Source organism: Hylobates moloch, unplaced genomic scaffold, assembly GCF_009828535.3.
Source record: "Hylobates moloch isolate HMO894 unplaced genomic scaffold, HMol_V3 SCAFFOLD_2, whole genome shotgun sequence".
NCBI lineage: Eukaryota > Metazoa > Chordata > Mammalia > Primates > Hylobatidae > Hylobates > Hylobates moloch.
In genome coordinates, this window is record NW_026652277.1 from 23,039,888 (window position 1) to 23,065,186 (window position 25,299).

Sequence of the window (25,299 nt, forward strand, 5' to 3'; positions counted from 1 at the left end):
AAAACAAAAGAAATAAGAGAACATTTACCTGTTGATAATGCTTTTCAATTTCTAGGATCCTGTCTTGCAGAATGGTGAAGAGACTCAAAGATTCCTCTTTCAGTCGGTCCTCAAACTTCAACTGAAGCAATTGTTTGAGGAACCCAAAATCTACCTGGAGGGATTTCATCATCTAAAAATGGAAAATATTATCCTTAGCAAAGTAACGCAGGAACAGAAAACCAAATACTGCATGTTGTCACTTGGTAAGTGGGAGCAAAATGATGAGAACTCATGCGCACAAAGAGGCGAGCAACCCACACTGGGGCCTACTTAGGGTGGTGAGCGGGAGGAAGGAGAGGATCAGGGAAAATAACCAATGGGAACTAGCATTAGTATCTGGGTGATGAAATAATCTGCACAACAAACTCCTGTGACATGAGTTTACCTATGTAACAAACCTGCATATGTACCCCCGAACCTGAAAGTTAAAATATATATATATATATCTCCCCATTAAATAAAAATGGAAAAAAAGGACATTAGGATAGAGAGTAAATGTCCTCTGTGTAAAAATTCCAATGCATTCTCTGGTTCTGGACATATAAGCTGGGTTCCTGGTCAGAGGCCTGTCCTGATTTTTAAGATGATTGTATGCATTGTGGAATTCCAGTAATTCCATCCTAGGTGGCCAGGCTTTCAAAGTGACAATTAATTTGCCAAACTAAGATATGCTGATGGACTAGAAGACAAGAGTTTCCTAGCAGTTTCTTCCCACACAGAAGAAAATATCTGTGTTAATATTGGCCTTGTCATACCTCAAAAGGTATAGTTCTCAAGATGTGGATTTCAGATCAGAAAAGAGAGGCAAGAATCATCATTTGCTGAGAATCTACTAGCACAAGCATTTAAATATGTAACCAGCATGTTGACTAAGAACCATTTGTAATAATCAAAACACAATGTATTTTTATCTACCCCCATCTATTTAAAATGTATTCACTAGGGCTCCCACCTGTAATCCCAAAACTTTGGGAGGGTAAGGTGGGTGAATCAGATGAGCCCAGGAGTTTGAAACCAGCCTGGGCAATATAGTGAGACTCCATCTCTTCAAAAACTTAAAAGAAGAAAAAAAGAGAGATATGAAAAATAATGTATTCTCTATGTAATCTTCCCCTGCTCTGAATGGAAATGACAAAATCCCATGACTTTTCTATTCATTCTTGGGAACGTAGTCCTACCATTGCTACAAATACAGCCTCAGAGTAGCATTTAGAATATAACTACCAGGTAAGGTGGCTCATGCCTGTAATCCCAACACTTTGGGAGGCTGAGGTGGGCAGATCACCTGAAGTCAGCAGTTTGAGCCCAACCTGGCTGACATGGTGAAACCCTGTCTCTACTAAAAATACAAAAAATTAGCCAAGTGTGGCAGTGCGCCCCTGTAATCCTAGCCACTTGGGAGCTTGAACCCAGGAGATAGAGGTTGCAGTGAGCCAAGATAGCACCACTGCCCTCCAGCCTGGGCAGCACAGCAAGACTCCATCTAAATATATATATATATATATATATGAGTTAAAATGCTTCCAACTTCATTCATAAGGTTTTTCCCTTTACTCCAAGCTGAGAGTAATAAAAAAGAGTGATTCACCCTTGAGCTCTCTCTGCTCACCTCCTCACCAGCACCCGAGTGGCTGTATCTCCAAAGGGAAAAAGGCAGCAGGGATAGAGGGGCAAGGATGTTCCTATCTGGTGGGGTGGCTTCCCCATAGTGCTAAAGGGCAGGAGAACTAACTCCTCTTCTTCCCTTGGGTGCTGATGTAGCTTCTCTAGAGATTCTGATTGCCGGGACCCTCTCTTTTGTAGATATATCTTGACCTAAGCAGATGCTTCCCTACTTTGAGTGGTCACTTGCTACTCCTTCCTCAGGTTCTATGAATCTGGAGTTCACCTCTTTCTTCTCCCTACTGTTAGGGGTCTTTTGTTCTTCCAGATCACTCTACTGGACAGGACCCAAAATGACCCTACACTGGTTTCACCTCTCTCTCTCTCAAGGCCACATATGGTTTACAGGAAACAATTACACATCCTTTACCCCGATAACTCTGGAAGTGCAGACTGATCCCAATCAAGCCATTCTATCTTCTCATCACAGCCCCCTTTAGCTTCCTCAAGCATGAGTCAAGCACCAGTCCTTTGTGTCTTCTAATAGCAGCAAATACATTCAAGCTCCGTTGAAGCCTGCCTTCCTAGCTTTGAGTTGAGGAGGATTGCTTCTGCTGCCCTTCTCCTGTAAGAACCATGGCAATAGTTCTTTCCAGAGTCTGCCTCGGCAGTTTTTTCTCTTCATTCCCTGACCTTCTTTACTGTCCTTGATCTGATTCAAAAGCTGAGAGACATTTGTCTAATGTGAAACATTCCCCTTGCAAAGTCTGCAAGTGGTTTCTAACTCACAGTTAGTTTGGAACTTGATGCCTGGTGTACTGGCATCATGGGAAGAATTTCATTTTAGTATCCTCATACTACATAGGAAGTTTTATTTTACAGGTGAGAATATCAAGACTTTGAGAGGTTAAGTGACAGTGTTTGGGTGGGGTCCTAGATGAAAAAAAAATCAGAAAGGGGAACTCTAAAATCACAGTAAAAACTTTGAACAAGCCAGACATGATGGCTTATGCCTGTAATCCCAGCACTTTGGGAGGCCAAGAAGCAAGGATCACTTGAGGCCAGCAGTTTAAGACCAGCCTAAGCAACATAATGAGACCTCATCTCTACAAAAAATTTAAAAATTAGCCAGGCATGGTGGTGTGTAGCCTGCAGTCTCAGCTAGTTGGGAGGCTGAGATGGGAGGATCACTTGAGCCTAGGAGTCTGGGGCTGCTGTGAGCCATGACTGTGCTACTGCACTCCACCCTGGGCAACAGAGGGAGATCCTGTCTCATAAACAAAAAAAAACAAAACACAAAAATGAAACCTACCTCTGAACAAACCTCTGGCTCATCCCTGAGAGATACATACATGGGGCAGCCTACAAATAGCCCAGCTAGAGATAATAGAACAAAACCAAGATTTGGGCTGCTAAAAAACCAAAGATATAATTTTCTGTTTTAATCCAAACAAGTTAATTGTGTGCAAACAACAACAACAACAACAAAAAAAAACCTCAGCATTCTTTAGGGGAATATATCAGAACCCAGAAGATAACATCCACACAGTCCACAATGTAATCCAAATTACTTGGATTATATACAAAAAACAGGAAAATGTGATTCAGTCTCAAGAAGAAAGAAAATTGAAACCAATTCCAATATTACCAAAATATCAGAATTGCCAAAGATGTTAAAGCAGTTATTATAACTATGCATGATGAAGTAACAAAAAATATGCTGTAATAAATGAAAAAAGGAAATATCAACAAACAGAAAATTTTGATAAAGAAAACAAATTCCCAAGTTGCAAAAGACAATATCCAAAATTCAAACTTCACTGAAAATACTTAATAGAAGAACAAAGATGGCAGAAAAAAACTGTGAACTTGAAGATGTATCAATAAAAAATAGAAGAAAGATTTTTACAATTTTACAAATTGGACAGAGTTTAGGGACTTGCAAGTTAATAATGAGAAGTCTAACATGCAAGTAATTGGAATTGCAGAAGGACAGGATAGAAAAAATGGGGTGGAACAAATATTTGAAGATATATTTAGTGGCTCCAAATCTCCCAAATTTGGTGAAACATGCACATTGTAGATGCTTAATTTATTTATCCAAGCAGGATAAATACATCAAAACCACACTTAGGTACATAATAATCAAGCTATTGAAAACCAAAGATTAAAATAAAATGTTGAAAGCAGACAGAAAAGAAACAGCTACATACAGGGGAATAACATTTGGAATGATTAATAATGGTTATTTTCTTAGACACTATTAAAGCCTACAGAGCAATTGTAAAGTGAGAGAACAAAACAAAACACAATTTGTCAACCCGGAATTCTATATTCAATGTAAAAACATTTTAAATAAAACATAATTCATTGCCAAAATACCTACAGTAGGAGAATAGCTAAATAAAGCTTTTTGGGCTAAAGAGAAATAATTTGGGCTGGAAAGCTAGATCTTCAGGAAAGAATAAAGAGCAAAGGAAATGGTAAATATCCAGGTACATATAAAATACTAGCTTTCCTCTTATTAGCTTAACATTTATAGCACTGTTTAAAGCAAACATTATGAGTTTATAATGTATGTATAATAGATGCAATACATATGATACTCAGCATAAAAGATGGGAGGGTGGTAAATAGTTACAAGGTTATTGTGTTTTACCTGAAGTTGTGCAATATTAATGCTAAGTACACTATAATCCTTGCTGAACAAAGGATCAAAAGATCTTTAGAAATAATGAAAATTAAGCACAGAAAGAAGTACTGAGATATGGGAAAGAATGGTGAGCAAAGAAATTGGTAAATGTGAGTAAATCTAAACAAGCATTAATTGCAGAAAACAATATGAAGAGTTAACTGCAAAAATATTAGGAGAAAACAACTGAAATACTTGATAATAAAAATATAAAAGACACAAGGACACAATTAGAGATAAAGGTTCTACATTTCTTGTACTGTATGGTATAAATTACAAATTCTAGTCAACTATTGAATGTTCAAATTTGAGATTAATCATTAAAAGAATAAAGATAAAATAGTTAATTATTAGTAGAGGAGAGAATAGAAACTAAAGTTAATACAATCATTGGAGAGTAGGGAAGGAGAAAAAAGAAGTATAGAAAAAAATAAGATAAAGAGAAATTTAAAAAGAAGTTGGCAGAAAAATACAAATTTATCAGTAGTCAAAATTAACACTAATAGAATAAATTAGCTATTAAAAGAAATTATTAGATTGGATTTTTCAAAACTATATACAATTTATAAGAGATATATCTAAGACACAACACAGAAATAATGTCAGTGTAGAAACGAGAAAGATTTACCAGGTAAATACGAGCCCAAAGAATGTTGATATAGATAAATTAACATCAAACAAAATGGACAATATGGCAAAAGCCTTCATATAGAAAAAATATATAAATTCAGTAATTAATAAATACAGATTTTTTTAAATTTCCTGGCCAGGCACGTTGGCCCACACCTGTAATCCCAGCACTTTGGAGGACTAAGGTAGGCAGATCACGAGGTCAGGAGTTTGAGACCAGCCTGGCCAACATGGTAAAACCCCATCTCTACTAAAAATATAAAAATTATGCAAGCGTGGTGGCGTGTGCCTGTAATCCCAGCTACTCAGGAGGCTGAGGCAGGAGAATTGCTGGAACCTGGGAGGTGGAGGTTGCAGTGAGCCGAGATCGCACCACTGCACTCTAGCCTGGGTGACAGGGCAAGACTCCATCTCGGGTGAAAAAGAAAAAAAAATTCCTGCATCTATGGCACAATGACAAAGACTGACCTCACACAAAGCCTCAGCACAAATTGCAACAAACACCAGATAATTTGTTTCACAAGGACTGCGTTCTCCAACAACAAAGCACTGAAGTTAAAAATCAGCAACATAAAAATATTCTAAAAAGCATCTTTGAAAATTTAATAACTTATTACACAGATGAACAAATGAAAAATTCAAGTATTTAAATTTAAATACTAATAAAAATACTATATTTCAAAGTTTGTAGAAGCTAAAAATGTAGTTAGTGGGAAATTTGTAGTTTTAACTGCCTATGAAAGAGAAGAAGCAAGCCTCAAAATCTACGGTCTATAGGCTTTGGTAGCTGTCAGCCCAATATCCGGTATCATGGTTCTTCTTTACTGATGGAACCATGTCATTGTCCGGGGCAGCAATGTGCGCAGCTAAAGTACTTATCTATAGCTCCTTGTAGTTCAAGTGGTCATGTGATACAGTTACGGCCAAAGAAACATATGGCAAGGCTTTCTATGGAAAGTTTTTGCTTTCCTAAGATAGCTATTACCACTGCTCCCTACTTCTCCCATATTCTCCTTCCATGGAAGCTGGAAGGGGAACAGCCATCTTGCTACTGGATCAGAACTAGGGCAACAAAAGCCAGGCACTAATGGTGGAGATGTGAGAAGATAAAATGAATCTACATCACACAGATCAGAGAGCTACTGCACTAACTCTGGATTCTCTAACTCTATACCTCTTGATATTTTATGAAGCCAATGCAGTTGTTTTTTCTAAACATGGAGCTATATGCTATCCTAATTGATACCCAGATCCAACTCAAGAAATTTAAAAAAAAAAAGCAAAAAACAAGCCAGGCTCAGTGGCTCACACCTGTAATCCTAGCACTTTGAGAGGCTGAGGCAGGAGGATTGCTTAAGCTCAGAAGTTTGAGGCCAGCCTGGGCAACATAGGGAAACCCCATCTCTACAAAAAATTGTAAAAATTAGCCAGGTGTGGTGTCATGTGCCTGTAGTTGCAGCTACTCAAGTGGCTGAGGCAGGAGGATCACTTGAGCCCAGGAGGTCAAAGCTGCAGTGAGCCGTGATTCTGCCACTACACTCCAGTCTGGGCAACAGGGTGGACCCTGTCTCATAAACAAACAAACCAAAAAAAAAGAAAAAGAAAGAGTAAACAGAAAGGAAGAAAGAATAATAAATATAGGAAAATAAATTTATGAACTAGAAAATAAAGACACAATAGAGAGGATTAATACATCCTAAAATTGGGTGTCTGGAAAAAAAAATAATGAAATAGACAATTCTGCGAAGAGTCACTAAGAAAAAAGAGGGAGATATGCAGATGATATCAGACAATATTAAACATTTAAAAAGGAATATAACTACAGACACAATACTTAAAAATAATAAAAGACAATAAACATTATACCAATAATTTGAAGATTTAACAAAAATAAATAATACAAAAACATAACATCAAAACTGACCCAGAATATTTAAGAAAATGGGAATATATACATAACAAAATAACAATAGCAATAAAAGTAAGCACAGTTTTACATGCAAGTTCTAACAAACATTGAAGAAATAGATATTCCCAATCTTACGTGAAGTATTCCAGATAATAGACTAGGGAACACTTCTCATTTTATGAGGATACTGTGATCTTGGTACCAAGATTGAACAACAATAGTGTAAGAAAAGAGTATTATAGGGTATGGCCTGGGTAACGTAGCAAGACCCTATCTCTACCAAAAATTTAAAGATTAGTTGGGCAAGGTGGTGCACTCCTGTAATCCCAGCTACTCAGGAGGCTGAGGTGGGAAGATTGCTTGATCCCAGGAGTTCAAGGTCACAGTGAGTTATGATTGTCACTACACTCCAGCCTGGGCAACAGAACAAGACCCTGTCTCAAAAAAAAAAAAAGTAAAGAAAAGAAAAAAATTATAGGGCAATCTCACTTAAAACAGAGGAAAATAAGTCCTCAATAAAATAATAGGAAATAATGCAGAAATGCAAAAATAAATATTATGATCCAGTTAGGTTTATTTCAGGAAGTCAAGGACGGTTTACTATTCAAAAACCAAATTTTACCACATCACCAGATAAAGGGGAAAAGCCATATGACTGCATGATCATCTCAATAAGTCCATGAAAAGTATTCAAACCCAGTCATAAATGATTTTTTTAAATGCCTCTTATTAATTAGCAATGGATAATTAACAAATGTTAATCTGATTTAACATTTGTATCAGATTTTGGTTCAGCTATAACAAAAAATCAAAATAGCCAGGTTTGGTGGCTCATGCCTGTATTCCCAACACTTTGGGAGGCCAAGGCAGGAGGATCACTCGAGGCCGGGGATTTGGGACCAGCCTGGGCAACATATTGAGACTCTGTCTCTACAAAAAAAAATAGAAAAAAATATTAGCCAGCTGTGGTGGCACACACCTGTAGTCCCAGCTACTCAGTAGGCTGAGGTGGGAGGATCACTGGAGCCCAGGAAGTCGAGGCTGTTGTCACCTATGATCCTGCCACTACACTCCAGTCTACATGACAGAGTGAGACCCTGTCTCAAAAAATAAAGCTCACGCCTGTAATCTCAGCACTTTTGGAGGCTGAGGTGGACGGATCACGAGGTCAGGAGATCGAGACCATCCTGCCTAACAAGGTGAAACCCCCTCTCTACTAAAAATGTAAAAAATTAGCCAAGCGTGGTGGCGGGCGCCTATAGTCCCAGCTACTCGGGAAGCTGAGGCAGGAGAGTGGCGTGAACCTGGAAGGTGGAGGTTGCAGTGAGCTGAGATCGTGCCACTGCACTCCAGCCTGGGCGACAGAGCAAGACTCCATCTCAAAAAAAAACAAAAAAACAAAAAAACAAAAAAACAAAAACAAACAAACAAACAAAAAAATGAAATAACAGAAGCATAAATGAGAAATAAGTTAATTTCTCTCCCTAGAAATCTACCTAGGCAATCAATGGGTGAAATGATCTAAGATTCTTCCGTCTCATTACTCTGCTGTATATTGTTTCAACCTCATGGTCCAAACAGTAGGATCCATGCTCTAGTCGAAGAAGTAAGAAAAGGAAGGAAACTAGGAAAAAAGGAAGGAAAACCGGGAAGGGAAGGGGAGGGAAACTGGGAAGGGAGGGAAGGGGAAAGAAACCAGGAAGGGGAGGGGAGGGAAACCGGGAAAAGAGGGGAGGGGAAAGAAACAGAGAAGGGAGGAGAGGGGATAGGAGGGGAGGGGACTGGGACGGGAACCAGGACAGGAAGGGAAGGGGAACCGGGAAGGGGAGGGGAGGGGAGGGAAGGGAACCGGGATGGGAACCGGGAAGGGAAGGGAGGGGAGGGGAGGGGAGGGGGGGAGGGGAGGGGAGGGAACTGGGATGGGAACTTGGAAGGGAAGAGAAAGAAACCAGGACGGGAACCGGGACGGGAACCGGTACAGGAACCAGGAAGGGAACCGGGACAGGAACCAGGAAGGGAACCGGGACAGGAACCAGGAAGGGAACCAGGATGGGAACCGGTGAGAGGTGAAGCCAGCTGGACTTCCTGGATCGAGTGGGGACTTGGGGAGCTTTCCTGTCTTACAAGAGGATTGTAAAACGCACCAATTAGTGCTCTGTAAAATGCACAAATCAGCAGGATTCTAAAAGTAGCCAATTGCGGGGAGGACTGAAAAAAGGGCACTCTGATAGGACAGAAATGGAACATGGGCGGGGCCAATAAGGGAATAAAAGCTGGCCACCGCCAGCAATGGCAACCCCCTCAGGTCCCCTTTCAGGCTGTGGAAGCTTTGTCCTTTCGCTCTTCACAGTAAACCTTGCTACTGCTCACTCTTTGGGTCCGTGCCATCTTTAAGAGCTGTAACACCAGAAAGTCTGCCACTTCCTTCTTGAAGTCAGGGAGATCACGAACCCACCAGCAGGAACCAACTCCGGACACACCAGGAAGAAAAGGGAAGGGAACTCGGACAGAAACCGGGAAGGGAAGGGAACGGGGCAAGAACCGGGAAAGGAAGGAAAGGGAACCGGGAAAAAAGAAGGGAATCGGGAAGGGAAAAGAACCGGGAAGGGAAGGGAAACCGGGAGAAGGGGAGGGAGACCAGGAAGGGGAGGGAGACCAGGAAGGGGAGGGAGACCGGGAGAAGGGGAGGGAGACCGGGAGAAGGGGAGGGAGACCGGGAGAAGGGGAGGGAGACCGGGAGAAGAGGAGGGAGACTGGGAGAAGGGGAGGGAGACCGGGAAGGGGAGGGAGACTGGGGAGGGGAGGGGAGGGAGACCGGGGAGGGGAGGCGACCGGGAAGAGAACCAGGACAGGAACTGATAAGGGAAGGGAACCGGGACGGGAACCAACCGGAAAGGGAACTGGGATGGGAAGCGGGAAGGGAAGGGAAGCAGGACGAGAACCGGGAAGGGAACCGGGACGGAACCGGAAAGGGAACCGCGAAGAGAAGGGAAGCAGGACGGGAACCGGGAAGGGAAAAGAACCGGGACTGGAACTGGGAAGGGAACAGGGAAGGAACGGGAACTGGAAAAAAGGGAAGGGGGGGAAACTGGGAAGGGAGGGAAACCAAGAAGGGAGAGGAGAGGAGGGGTGGAGAGACCAGGAGAACAGGGGAGGGGAGGGTAGAGGAAAGGGAGGGAAACCGGGAAGGGGGGAGGGGAGGGGACAGGCAAGGGAACAGGACGGGAACCTAGACGAGAACCGGGAAGGGGGGAGGAATCCCTGACGGGAACCGAGATGGGAATCGGGAAGGGAAGTGAACCGGCCTGGGAACCAGGAAGGGACAGGACGGGAACCGGGATGAAAACCGGAAAGGGAACCAGGAAGGGAAGGGAAAGGGACAGGGGATGGAACCGGGAAGGGATGGGAACCGATGGCAACCGGGAAAGGAAGGGAAGGGACCGGGACGGGAACAGAGACAGGAACCGGGAAGGGAAAAGAAGGGAACCGGGACGAGAACAAAGAAAGGAAGGGTGGAGAACCGGTACAAGAACCGGGAAGGGAAGGGAACCGTGACAGGAATCGGGAAGAGAAGGGAAGGGAACCGGGACGGGAACCGGGACGGGAAGGGGAGGAAAACCGGGAAGGGAGGGGAGGGACCAGGAAGGAAACCGGGGCGGGAACTGGTAAGGAAACCGGGACTGGAACCGGAAAGGGACGGGAACCGGGAAAGGAAGGGAAGAGAAGAGAACCGGGAAGGGAAGAGAAGGGAACCGGGAAGGGAGGGTAGGGGAGGGAAACCGGGAAGGAAGGGGAGGGGAGACCGGGACGGAACTGGGACGGGAAGGGTAGGGAACCGGGATGGGAGGGGAAGGGAATGGGGACGACAACCGGGACGGGAACCAGGAAGGGAAGGGAACCAGGACAGGAACTAGAATGGGAACAAGGAAGGGAAGGGAACCGGGAAGGGAAGCGGGAAAGGAAGGGAACCGTGACGGGAACCAGAAAGGGAAGGGAAGCGGGACGGGAGCCGGGAAGGGAAGAGAAGGGAACTGGGAAGGGTAAGGAGGTAAACCAGGACGGGAACCGGGAAGGGCAGGGAACCCGGACGGGAAGGAAAGGGAATCGGGATGGGAACCGGGAAGGGAAAGGAACCGGAAAGGGAAAGGAAGGGAACCGGGATGGGGAGGGGAGGGGAGCCTGGAGGGAAGGGGAACCGGGAGGGAAGAAGGGAAGGGGAAAGGGAACGAAGGAAAGGGGAATGGGAAGTAGCAGGGAGGGAAGGAATGAAGGGAGAAGTGACAGAGGGCGCATGTGAACCGTGTCTCAAGGTTTCCCAGAGCTTCCACAGACCATTTCCATCTGAATCCTACTGACCAGAACGTGGTCATTTGGACACAGTTATAAAAGAATAAAATTATAAAATGTTTCTGAAAGTATAAAAGAAGACAATAAATTGTCAAATATGTAGGAAAGAGACATCCTCAAAAGCTACTAGAGGGAGTGTAAATTGGTACAATCTCTATGCAGGGCAATTTGGCAATATCCTTCAAAATGACTAATGCATACATCCTCTGACTCAGAAATTCCACTTTTAAAAATTTACATCACAGATTTACTGGCATATGAGTATGTGCAGGATTATTCATCACAGTAAAATATTAGAAGTGACCAAAATGTCCATCAATATGGAAAGCCAAATATATGATGCACATTTTGTGATGTACTTGTGAAATAAATGAGGAAACTCTATGTGTCAATACAGAACGATTTCCAAGTGTAAAAACAAAAGGTAGACAAGAGTATTTATAGTGGTATGCTACCTCATGTGACAGCTTTATTGATTAGGGTTTTTAATAATAACTCTTGGTCTCCAACATACATGCAATACTATGTTCCTTTACAATCAAAAAAGATCCAGGCCAGGCATGATGGCTCATGCCTGTAATCTCAGTACTATGGGAGGCTGAGGTGGGTGGATTGCTTGAACCCAGTAAGTAGTTCAATACCAGCCTGAAAAACATGGCAAAATCCCATCTCTACAAAACATACAAAAAATTAGCTGGGCATGGTGGCACGCATTTGTAGTCCCAGCTACTTGTGAAGCTGAAGTGGGAGGATCACCTGAATCCTGGAGGTGGCGGCTACAGTGAGCTGTGATCACACCTCTGCCTAGGTGACAGAGTAAGACACTGTCTCAAAAAAAAAAAATTCAAAGAAAATATAACAAAATGTCAAAATTTGACAAAGCTGGATGGTGGGTTTACACATTCATTATATATGCAAAACTGTTTGCTAATTTTTTAAAATATAAATAGAAAATGTTCACAGATGTCAAAAGAATTTCCAACAGAGTAACAAAATACTTTATTAAACAAATTAACATATGTAAGTATGACATAAATATAAGTAGTAGCTTATATTAATAATTTGTTAAAGCACAACTATCATTCAGCTGTTTGTCAAAGATGCTAACATTTTTAAAATTTTATTTCACTTTTGTCTATGAAAGAAACATGAAGGCAATTAACGCCAAAAATTATCTCAGAAGTTTCAAAACAAATTCAGATTTACCTGTGCTAACTTTTGTGTAGATGAACTCAATTCTTTTACTGACAGTATTTCACTGGAATCGGTTTGAGTGGCATGGTCTGTGCTGAAAAAGCCAATCTTTAAATCATCTGAAATGTTAAGTCTGAAAACAAAGGAAATGAAATGTGCTTTATGTCATAGATATTTTCTTAGAAATAGACGTTAGTGTGTATTTTTTTGTGTAAATCATATCGCATTTTAAGTATTCTAAGAGGTTGGTGAGGTGAGGAAGCCTCTGAATTAGCTCTAGTGATCTGGAGCTAATGAGGATAATGAGATTATCAAATTCCCTGGACTAAGGCATATTGCTCTACGGTTACTCATCTGATTTCCACTTTTCTGAGGTATGATCAATTTATATACCTGCTTTTAATATCTTCCATGCTGTTATTGCCTGTGCTACTGCTGGAAATAATTCTAGATTATGCATAGGCATATTCAGCAGAAATCCTTTAAGACAGTGGTTCTCAAAGTATGGGCTGAGGACCCCTGGGGTTCTGGGATACTCTATTAGAAAATCTATGGGATCAAATTAATTTTATAATAGTATTAAGATTTTATTTGTCTTTTTTACTATCATTCTTTCACGAATGTTCAGTGGAGTTTTCCAGAGGCTACAGATTATACAGAAGCAGCTATGAGAATTCAGCTCTCTTCCATTAAGCCAGGCATGGAAAAGCTTTGCAAAAATGTAAAACAGTGACACTCTTCTCATGAAAGTTTTTGTTTTAGAACAATATAGTTAGTTTTTCTTTAAAATATGCTATTTCCAGCTACTAGAGAGGCTGAGGCAGGAGGATTGCTTGAGTCCAGGAGGTTGAGGCTGCAGTGAACTATGAAAGCACCACCACACTCCAGCCTGGGCAACAGAAACAGAACCTGTTTCAGAAAAATAAAATAAATAAAATACGGTATTTCTATTAACACATACCTGATTTATCCTTATTTTAAATGAATCAATTTAAATATATTTTAATTTTCTTCTTTTAAATTTCCAATCTGGCAACTATCAATAGATAGGACCAACATAAACTAAATCTCTTTGAGGGTGCCAATAATTTTTTGACTATAGAGAGGTCTTGAAACCAAAGTTTGAGAATTGCTTCTTTAAGTTGATCACACCACCTTCCTATATTTGATTTTCAAACATTATTCCTGAAAAATGTGAATAGGCCAGGAACAAGTGTTTGTAAATTCCTTCTACAGATTTCTAAGGACAGGCATCTCAAACAGCATTAAGAAGGCAATTTTCTGGATGTACTCTGTCAATTTGATCAAACTTACCACAACTGTTTCAAAAATGTCAGCTAAAATAAGAGAACCACAAAAGCCCAAGTAGAATTATCAGACTTCTCAGTGTAGGTGCCAAAGGCAGAATGTCTGTGCTTCTATCCCACCTCTTCTGCTGAGGAGAGCATACCCCCATGTGGGGCACCCCATAGCAACTCCCCTTTTCTTGCATGCTGGCCAAACCTCAGATTTGTCTCCCACAGAACTCAGATGAAGTTGACCATATCCACAGTGCCAAGTGTAACTCCAAGCTGGGCTAAGCCCATCACAGTTATCCCACTCTCCTTGGCAGTGGATGTCCAGGGATGGGTGTAGAACCCAGCTCTGAAGAGGGAGACATTAGGAAGGGTCTGTTGGGGGCTAGTAAGAAAGCTTTTTAGACTCCTACAAAGGGGGCACCAGAGGAGCGATTTCTTCTTTGACTCTGGACATTGCCAAGGGTGGAAGTAATGCCAAGAACTGGCACAGTCACTAGGTGACCACAAGGGGGGCCAGCCAGGGCATAGATGATGAGCTTTCAAAAAAGATGGAAATAGGTTGGGTGCAGTGGCTCATGCCTATAATCCCAGCACTTTGGGAGGCCGAGGCACGAGGAGCACTTGAGGTCAGAAGTCTGAGATCAGCCTGGCCAATATGGCGAAACCCTGTCTCGACTAAAAATACAAAATTAGCTGGGCGTGGTGGCACATGCCTGTAATCCCAGCTACTCGGGAGGCTGAGGGTCAAGAATCGCTTGAACCTGGGAGGCAGAGGCTGCAGTGAGCCGAGATCGCACCACCGCACTCCAGCCTGGGTGGCAGGGCAAGATTCTGTCTCAAAAAAAAAAAAAAAAAAAAGATGGAAATAAATTTGACTGATGACTTTGCTCGGCCATTGACTCAATTAGCTCTGAAACCTGTCATACCTCCAGTCTTCCTGTAATGTCATAGAGTAAGTGCACCAGTTGTTGGCAGTTTCTGTCAACTGTAGCTGAAAGCATCCTGACTGGTACTCTAGCTATGTGACGTTAGATAAATTACTAAACTTTTCTGTGCCTTAGTTTCCTCTTATGGAAAATAATAGTCCCCATTTCATAGACTTACTGTGAGAATTTAGTGTGTTAATACTGAGAAGTACCTTGAATGAACCTTGATACAACAGTAAGCCCTCAAGAAATGTTACTCATTATTAGTACTGCAGTGGTGGTTGTTTCTACTGTCACTCTGATGTTTTGAAATGTCATAGTTTTTTCATCATATTTGGAAAAAACTATTAAAGCAGAGCAATATCAACTAAAAAAGGCCATTTAACGTGAAAACTCCTTGATATTCAAAATAAAGATCTTCAGTTAATCCCACAAAATTTTCAACTTCCCATATACTAATTACAGTAAACAAGTAAATAAAAATATGCTATACTGAGGTAGTGGCGAGCCTCATTGCTCATTACATACACTCCATGTAACTTACTCATGTGTCACATATCTGCTAGTTAAATGTTCCCCCAAATACATCTGTACCTTAACAGTACCCTCGGCCTAGGATTAAGTCTCCCCACAGTTGTACCTATCAAAATCATATGTAACCACTTTCTTTTCTACCTTCTTTTGCCTTCCATTCTCTTCCCTTCTCAGGGTGAAGGAATCAACATGGTGGTCAATGACATGGGGCCATAAAAAAAACTGGGAGTCATGCATAGAAGAATAGCAAGCCTGGTGGCTAAGAATGTGAGTCAGTTGGGGGAACAGGGGCAGCAGCACAGAGGTGGCAGACAGAGGAGAGGACTGCAATAGTGGGAGACTGGATACATTGAATGAGTAAGTAAACGTTCTCAAAATGACAGAAGTCAAGTTTTTCAGTTCTAGGAAAGATATTTACAAACATAGGGAAAGAGTAGACTAGAAAGTTCTCTGAGACAATGGAATGGAATGGAATGCGAAGAATTGGTATGAATGCATGCTTTTATAAATATAGATACATAGATATATAAATCATTGTAGGTACATACATGTGTGCACATATATATGTGAACATATATGTATGTGCATATATTTATACATATCTGTTTCTAGTTCTGTCCAATGAGAGGGCCTAGAAGAATGGCACCCCAGTAGTGATGAGCACATCTAACACTCAGATGTTGGTTTCTTTTCTTTCTTCTCCTTTTTTTTCAATATATTTTTTGAGACAGAGTCTTGCTTTGTCACCCAGGCTGGAGTGCAGTGGTGTGATCTCAGCTCACTGCAATCTCCGCCTCCTGGGTTCAAGTGATTCTCACGCCTCAGTCTCCGAAGTAGCTGGGATTACAGGGGTGGACCATCACACCTGACTAATTTTGTATTTTTAGTAGAGATGAAGTCTTCCCATGTTGGCCAGGCTGGTCTCAAACTCCTGGCCTCAGTGATCCACCTGCCTCAGCCTCCCAAAGTGCTGGGATTACAGGTATGAGCCACTGCGCCTGGCCCTAGATGTTGGTTTCTAAAAACCATCCTCCACTAAAAGAAATGAAGTCTCCTTGAAAAAATGGCTCATTCCAAGACTGAAATAAAAGTATATAAAATTATATAAAAGCAAAAGTATAAAACGAGCCTGGAACATTTTGTTTGCCATAAAGTGAAGAAATGCTCAAAAGATGATGGCAAAATATAAAAATGATGAAGAAACTAGATTGAAGAAACACCCACTGGCCATATATAAGACAATTTAAGCATCAAAATAAATAATGAAAGCATCAGATTATAACCCATTGAATAAAATAGAAATCCATCAATCCATACTGATATGAATGAATGAATGAACAAATACATGAGAATGGGAAGCTCTAATAAATGTAGAAAAAAATAGAAAAAAAGCAGAGAATTACCATGTGGCAGCCATCATAAAGGTGACATTAAGATAGGAGTCATCAGGCTGGGTGCAGTGGCTCACACCTGTAACCCCAGCACTTTAGGAGGCTGAGGTGGGTGGGTCACTTGAGCTTAGGAGTTAGAGACCAGCCTGGCCAACATGGCGAGACCTTGTCTCTACAAAAAATACAAAAATTAGCCAGATGTGGTGGCACACACCTGTAGTCCCAGGTACTTGGGAGGCTGAGGTGGGAAGATCAGCCGAGCCTGGAAGGTTAAGGCTGCAATGAGCTTGGATTGTGTCACTGCACTTCAGCTTGGACGACAGAGTGAGACCCTGCCTCAAAGAATAAAAATAAAAATAAAAGAGAGGAGTCATCATTGGTGACCATGGCTGGTTAGAATAAGTTTTAGAAAAAAGGAAATTGTAATACCTAGAAAATAGTAATTTATTACAAAGAAAAGAATGGTAAATTTAAAATAGAGGACCTTGGTAGGCACCAACTCAACAAGGTCAAAGTTAATCGGGGGAAAAATTGAACCATGCCTACTAAAGTTGAAGCCCTGAGAACCCAACCCGAGAGGTTCTTGATGACCAGGTGACTGAGGGAAAAAACCTCAAGCCTGATTCACAGATGGGTTCCTCACCAGCTGGTAGTTACCTGCAGTCTCACAGCCACACTCAGAAGTGACCCTGAATGACAATCATGAAGGAAAATCCTCTCACTGAATAAACTGAAAGCAGTATATTTGGTTGTCTACTTTTTCTGGATGAGGGATGGCCAGAATTACATATTGATATTAATTTATGGGCAGCTGCTAAAGAGTTAGCAGGATGGTCAGGAACTTGGAAGGAACAGATTGAGAGATGGGTGTCAAGAACGTCTGGGAAGAGTTCTGTGGATGAGCCTTTGAAAATGGGCACAGACTGTAAAGGTGTTTGTGCGGCATCTGAATGCCCACCCAAGGGAATCCACTGCAGAGAAAGTAGTTAAATAATTAGGCAAAATGACACACTCTGTGGATATCATTCAGTTTCCTTTTGTAGCCACCTCTGCTTGCTTGATGGCCCTTGAACAAAATGGCCATGGTGTCGGGGATGGAGTTCAACAACGTGGTTTTTCCCCTTACCAAGGCTGGCCTGGCTACCACAGGTTCTGAGTGCCTAACTAGTCAACAGCGGAGATCAATACTGAGCTCCCAATATGGCAGCATGAACCAGAGGGAATAGCCAGCCACCTAGCGACAGGTTGATAGCACTGAACGTCTTCCATCATCCTCACCGGAACACACATTTATTTTGGATATGGATTTGCATTCCCTGACTATACTGCACTGGCCAGAACCACCAAGCATGAATTTACAGAACATCTTATCCATCGTCATGGTATTCTCACAGCATCACTTCCCATCAAGGAACTCATTTCACAGCAAAAGACAGGCAGCAATGGATTCATGCCCATGGAATTCAGTGATCTTATCATATAACCCATCATCCAGAAGTGGCTGGCCTAATAGAAAGGTCAAATAGCTTATTGAAGATTCATTTAAGGCCAGGCACAGTGGTTCATGCCTGCAATCCCAGCACTTTGGGAGGCCGAGGCGGGAAGATCGCTTGAGCCCAAGAGTTCAGGAACGGCCTGGGCAACATAGTGACACCCTGTCTCTACAAAAAAAGAAAAAACCAATCAAAAAATAAAATAAAATTAGCTGGGCATGGTGGCACACACCTGTACTGCCAGCAATATTTGGGAGAAGCAAATCCATGAAAGAATGCGCTTCTGTCTCACAGGATGCAGTATATGCTTTGAAACAGTATATGGTGCTATCTCTCCTACAGTCATAGGTCCAAGAATGAAGAGGCACCTCTCACTCTTATGCCTAATAACTCACACCCAAAATTATAGTTTCCTGTCTCTGCAACTTTAGGATCTGCTGGTTTGGAAGTCTTAGTTCACAAGGGAAGAATGTTTCCACCAGAAAACATAACAGAAATTCTATTGAATTAGATGACACTGATGACTGGTCACTTTGTGATCCTTATGCTGCTGAAACAAAGGCAGAAAAGGGGGTCACTACTGGCTGAAGTGATTGATTCTGAATACCAAGGGGCAGTTGGGTTGCTGGTGAACAGTGGAGTCAAGGAGAACTCTGTCTGGAACCCAGAGGATTCTTTGGGGTGCCTCTTAGTGTTTCCGTGCCCAGTAGTAAAGATTAATGGAAAAAAGGCAGAAAAAAAAAAGGCAGAACTTTTAAAAGTCAGGACTTCCAGGAATGAAGATTTGGATCTCGCAGCTAGGTAAGGAACTTTGACCTGTCTATACCTTTCAGCAAGTTTCGCAGCCACTGGGCAAGCCATCCCTGCAGACCAGCAGTTGTCACACCCTCTGGCAAGTTTCTCTCCCACCATGTCTTCTCCAAAGAGGTATCATTCCTAATCTCAGCCTTTGAAGGCGGGTCTTCTAACTCCTTAGTTCCTGCCCTGTTTCCTCTTCCTCAGACCTGGAGGTCATAGCTGCTTTCTGTGTTTGCTATCAGTGTATTGCCTAGAGTCTTCTTTTACCACCTTACTGCCTTTTACTAGTTAAAAATCCTTCTTACTATTTAACAGAGAACAGGAAATAGTCCCTGTTCAAATTAGCAGGGAGGTTTCTGCCTCCTGTCTGGACCCTGAGTGCTACATCAATATAGTAAATATAAACAGCCATGGGAACTAACTCTTTCTGTATAGTCTACACTGCTGTACCTTTAACAGATCTCAGTGATTCACTTTTCCAGTCTAGAAATGCAATCCTTTACCCTACCCAGTGCTAAGCGGCTCCTTTCTACTATTCAGCCACATTTTTCATTAAGCATGAACACGTATGTTCTTCTGTTCCTTCCCATTTTAAGCAAAGGACCTATCATGGGTGGTTTATGGAGTGTGAATAGTTTTTACCAATTTTTTTCAGGATATGACTTAGAAACTTGAAATTATGTTTTCAGGTATTCTTTCTGGTGCCATAATATTACAATAATACAATATGATATTTTAAAATCAGGTCCAGGCTGGGTGCAGTGGCTCACGCCAGCACTTTGGGAAGCTAAGGCGGGCAGACTGCTTGAGCTTAGGAGTTTGAGACCAGCCTGGGTAACGTGGTGAAGCCCCGTCTCTACAAAAACACACACACACACACAAAAAAAATTAGCTGGGCATGGTGTCACACACCTGTGGCTCCACCTAGTCAGGAGGCTGAAGTGAGAGGATCCCTTGAGCTCAGGGGTCAGAGGCTGCATTGAGCTGTGACCGTAACGCTGCACTGCAGCCTGGGCGACAGAGGGGCAGTTGGAAATGACAGATTCTTCTTCTAAATCCCTGATGAGGATAAGCCCATGACTCTCCGGTTTCACCAGTCCTAACTCTTTATGTGACTGACTCAAAAAGATCCAGCTCATTCAGAATCTAACTGAATGAGGAAGATTTATTCTTCAGTGTCCCTTCAAATTCCAAATGTCTCTAATTTTAGTTAACAACCCTGCTGCCTAGAATGGAAACCCACATCACAACAAATTAGCTAAGTGGTTCCTACACAGTCTTTATTTATAGTCTCAGCAATTCTATTTCTGAATAATAAGTTGGTGGTTATGCATAAAACAGAATTTGGGGAAGATAATTATGTTTTTTTAAAATAAATTACATACAAAATTAACGTCCTAGTTTATTTTGGAAAACAGACCTATGAATATGTATTAATAAAATGCAATGACTCTTCTCACTGAATCCTAGAATTGTCCATCCTACAAATGCTTATTAATAAATCAGTCAATGAAGACAGCATTAGGTGTGCTAAACTTTCACTGTGGCATATTTCTCAGTGCTAAATAAGAATATTGCTTCCTTTTATTCCTCTTCAAAGAACACAGAACTTTGATGTGCCCCATGGCTCATAAACTTCTCTAACTACAGTCACTTCCTGGCTGATGTCACCAAGGCTCTCAGCTTAAGACACCATCTTTGTGCTAATTATTTCCAGACTGATATAGCTGAGCTGAACCTCTCCTCTTAACTTCAGACTCATCTAATCAACTACCTACTTAACAGCCTAAATGGATATCTAATAGTCACCGCTGACATATCGTGACCAGAAGTAAGCTTATAATGTTCCCTTCGGACCTGTTCATCTCATTATCTTCCCCATCTGGGTTACTAGCAATTCCATTCTACCTGTTCATCAAGGTCTCTCCGGACCTCCAACCACTGCTATCCCACAGTCATCTTCCACGAGGAATATTGTAATAGTCTCCTGTTTCCTTGTTTCTGCCCTCGTCCTCACTATAGTCTATTATAAAAACAGCAGTCAGAGTAATCCCATTGAAGGATAAATCAAATCATGTCACTCCTCTTTCCCAATCCCCTCATGGCTTCCCATCTCACAGTAAAAGCTGAAGTCCTTACGGTAGTCTAAAGTCCCTCGCCACAGGCACCGACCCCCTTCCCTCTGACTTCACCTCCACTATTCTCCCTCTCTGCTCCAGCCACACTGGCCTCCTTGCTGCTCCTAGGACATCCAGGCACCGTCTTTCTACCCAGTGTTCTCTCTGCCTGGAACACTCGGTAGCCTGATAGATCCTTAGGGCTCCCCCCTCAAGCCTGCAAGTCTTCACCCCAATGTCATTTTCTCAGTGAAGGCTTCCCTGATCACCGTTTCTAAAATCTGCAATCCAGGCCGGGCATGGTGGCTCATGCCTGTAATCCCAGCACTTTGGGAGGCCGAGGCTGGAGGACTGCTTGAGCCCAGGAGTTTGGGACCAGCCTGGGCAACACAGCAAGACCCCATATTAAAAAAAAATTAGCCAGGCAGGCTGGGGTGTGCTTGTCGTCTCAGCTACTCAGGAGGCTGAGGTGGAGGGATCGCTTGACTCCAGTTCAAGGCTGCACTGAGCCATGGTCGTGCCACTACACTCCAGCCTGGGTGACAGAGTGAGACCCTGACTCAAACAAACAAACAAACAAACAAATTAAATCACACCTCCCTCCCCACTTGCCACACACACACACACACACACACACACACACACACACACACTCACTTTCCTCTTCTCCCTCCCCATGTTCGGTTTCTTCCTTATCACTAACCACTATCTAACTTATTATATAGTTTACTTGTTTATCTAGTTCATCATCAGTTCCTGACTAGGATGCAAACTCCACAAAGGCTGGGCTTTCGTCTGCTTTGTAGACCACGTTCAGCACCTGAGCCTCTCTCATTCACACCCAGGCACCGGCTCAGTCGCCCTAGTACTTTGGGCAAAGAGGAATGAATATGGGCATCAGTGGTTCTTTTGTTCAGTCAGTGAGCACCTGGCAACATCGGTCTGTCCTTGAGCCCGGCAGGTGCATTTTTTTTTGGGGAGCTACCCCACCATGGAATGCCAAGGAGTCCAGGGCAGGACACCATTCCTATCAGCAAACACTAGAACAGGGTAGACGCTGTGTACCTCTGGTGTTTACCACGTGCTGCCTCTAATAAATGCTATTCACAGTCACCACTAGACCAGGTCCTGTGCACCCTGACCCATTTTAACAAATGTACCCATTGAATACAGTGAAGCTGGGGAAGCCGAGCCCAGGAGCACTGCCTCACTGGGTCAGTCCCACTGCTGGGCTAGGACACCTGTGGTCCCTTCTTCTCACCCTGGAGCTGCATCTGTGTGAGGGGCTTGCCCCTAAGCCAGCCCACCTGGCACCATGAGGCCCCTGCCTTATACAATGGTAAGTTCTCCCATAGCAGCTAAGCTAATTCTGGCTACCTACTGATTTGAAATGGTTTTTAGAAAGAAATTTGCATTTTCCCAGGAACATCAGCTCTACATTATCCAAATAAACAACAAAGCTAGAACACAGGGGGCAAAGGATTATGAAAGGGAGGGGTTTTAAACAAGGATCAAGGAATAGGAAATAATGACATCAGCAAACACTTCTATGATTCTGCTATGGTCTGAGTGTTTGTGTCTCCTGAAAATTCATATTGAAATCCTAACCCCCAAGATGACGATATTAGCAGGTGTGGACTTTGGAGGTGACTAGGTCATGAAAGTAGAGCCCTATAAATGGGATTAGTGCCCTTCTAAAAGCAGGGTGGGAGCGGGTGTGGGGGATGTGGGGGAAAACGCCCTTGCTCATTGCACCATGTGAAGACACAGCCAGTAGGTACTGTCTGTGCAGAAGGGAGCCTCATCAGACCCGGAATCTGCCAGTGGGCTTCTCAGCCTCCAGAACTGGGAGAAACAAATTCCTGTTGCTTATAAGCCACCCAGCCTATGTTGTTTTGTTACAGCAGCCCGAGGGGACTAAGACGGGTACTATGTCCTAGATTAGCTCATTTAATATTCACTATGATCTATGAAGCAGGCATTACTCTTCATCATTCATGAACGATTATTTCCCGCTGAGAAAACTGAGGCACAGAGCAGTCAGTCGCCTAACTCACGGCCCCTGTGAGAGGGTCGCCAAGATTCTGGAATCCGGGCAGTCTGGCTCCAGAGTCCGTGCTCTTAGTGTCCAGCTATACACTTGAAGAAGTGAAAACGGCAGCTCTTTTCGGACAGTGATCCCCTCGAAAAACAAACAAAAAACTGAAGCCCAGCGGCTGGATCAAGGGGCCTGGAAAGGCGTTGAGCTAGGGCCGGGGCGCGAGGGCTCCGGGGCGGGCCGGTGGGGGCTGCCTCTCCTGCCGGTCACCTGGGGTTGAACTGGAACTGTTCAATAGAGGCCTCGAGGCCCTCCATGATCTTCCGGCACTCCTCTGTCTCAGGCGAGTCGCCCCAGTTCGCCATCGAAGCTCGGGACGTGCGCCTCCCGCGGAGCCGCTCGCTCGCGGGAGTCGGAATCCGGAACCCGGCGTCCGTTGCCATGGAGACTCCCAGGGAACCGGGGAAGCGCGGGAATCCGTGGGCGGGGGCAAGGGAGGGGCGCGGGTGGAGGGGGGTGGGGAACGGGGTGGGGAGGAGAAGGGAGGAAAGAGGGAGGGGATGGGGGAAGGAGATGGGGAGGAGGAGGATAGGGAGAAGGGTGGCAAGAGGATAGGGTGGGGGACGAGGAGGGGGAGGGGGAGGGGAAGGGGAGAGGGAAAGGAAGGAGAGAAGGTGTGGAGGGAAGGAAGAGGGGGAAGGAGTGAGGGAAGGGGGAAGAGATGGAACGGAGGATGAGGAGGGAGCACGCGCAGGAGGAGGGGAGTGGAGAGGGGGGAGGAGGAGGCGGGGCGGGCTCCCGAGCCACCCCGCTGCGCTGTCACTGTCCCGCCTGCCTCAAGGCTTCCCCACAAGGCGCCCACAGCCTGGCGGCCGCTGCGATACCCCAGAGGAAAGCTGCACCCCTGTAAATAACCCTTCAGCCTCCCGCCATGCCCCTGGATCCTGCTCGCTTCCTCCTCTACCCAGGCGCGGAGCTCAGCCTACCTCGTGGACCCGCGCATTTGCGGGGGCTTGGATTCCCGAGCTTCTCGCTTCCTACGCGCGCAGCAGACCCGCAGCTCGGTGGCCTTGGCTTTCATGGCCTCCCAGCGTGTGCCAAAGGTCCCCCTCAAGGAGGAGGAAAAGCAGTGAACCCATCTAATAACTATGCTCATGACATAATGAGCCCTGCGATTCCGGACCAAGGCCATCATAAGAGGAGAGCAGGCTGCCTAATAAGCTGTCTCCACCTGCCACAAACGTAGGCGTTCCTGGACAAAATATTTCGTTGCAGAGATTAAACAGATTTCTATTTAATGAGGTCAGAATATGAGGCGTTAAGTCTTAAACTATACCATCTAGTGTGGAATTCAATTTTACCAGGTTTCTACAATAATAAGAGCTTATAGTGAAACTGTTGTCATCCTTAGTTTTAAATTATGTATCACTCATTGTCAACTAATAGGAGACACCTATTCTAATATCAGTATGTCATTGCCATTGTTTTTCTGTAAACAACTGGCTAAATTTCTTTTTAAAATATCATTGTCTGGTTTAGAACTGTCTATACTACATCTGCATTTCAATATATTATCTACAGAAAAATAAGTTTTTTCTTCTCTATTATTATTATTATTATTATTATTTGGAGCTGGAGTCTCGCTCTGTCGCCCAGGCTGAAGTGCAGTGGCGCTATCTCGGCTCACTGCAACCTCCGCCTCCCGCGTTCAAGCAATTCTCCTGCTTCAGCCTGCCGAGTAGCTGGGACTACAGGCACACAGCACCAAGCCCGGCTAATTGTTTGTATTTTTAGTGGAGACGGGGTTTCACCGCGTTGCCCAGGCTGGTCTAACTCCTGAGCTCAGGCAATCTGCCCGCCTCGGCCTCCCAAAGTGCTAGATAACAGGCGTGAGCCACAGAGTCCGGCCTCTTCTCTGTCTTAAAAGTGAAAAGAACTTAGCTGGATTTAGAAGCTCAAAATAGGAAAAGAAAAGCACTGTAGCATTATCACTACTGTTATGTTTAAAGACAAAGATAAAAAGCCCCAAATGCCAATAAAACATAACCAATGCCAAAATCATCTTCTGTGAAGGCTTATTTTTTGGGGGGGAGATGAAGAGAGAAAAGAAAAAGAGTTACTTTTACTCTTTGGAGGTTTTTAATTACAAATTCTAACTTCAGACTTTATTTGGGAAATGTTTATTATATAATCAAAAGGTATTTTAAAAGAAAGAAATTTATATATCTACAATAACTTTTCTTTTTCCTAAATGATATTTTACCACAATGCATATACATGTTTTAAAA

General features: G+C 43.4%; 1 protein-coding gene across 2 annotated transcripts in view; it reads right to left on the minus strand.

Annotated features, from left to right (window-relative positions):
* The window catches only part of CUNH10orf67 (chromosome unknown C10orf67 homolog), a 157,705-nt gene extending 133,479 nt beyond the window's left edge, over positions 1–24,226 (minus strand). Inside the window, exons 1-3 of one of the 2 annotated variants that reach the window (XM_058432271.1) lie at positions 23,998–24,206; positions 12,429–12,549; positions 29–172 (exon numbers count right to left, since the gene is read on the minus strand). In XM_058432271.1, the coding sequence (XP_058288254.1) occupies positions 29–172; positions 12,429–12,549; positions 23,998–24,206 (474 nt within the window). Of the gene's footprint in view, positions 1–28; positions 173–12,428; positions 12,550–23,997 lie in introns of both variants that reach the window. The other variant, XM_032163492.2, reaches the window with a different exon arrangement.
* Positions 24,227–25,299: the final 1,073 nt, after the last annotated feature.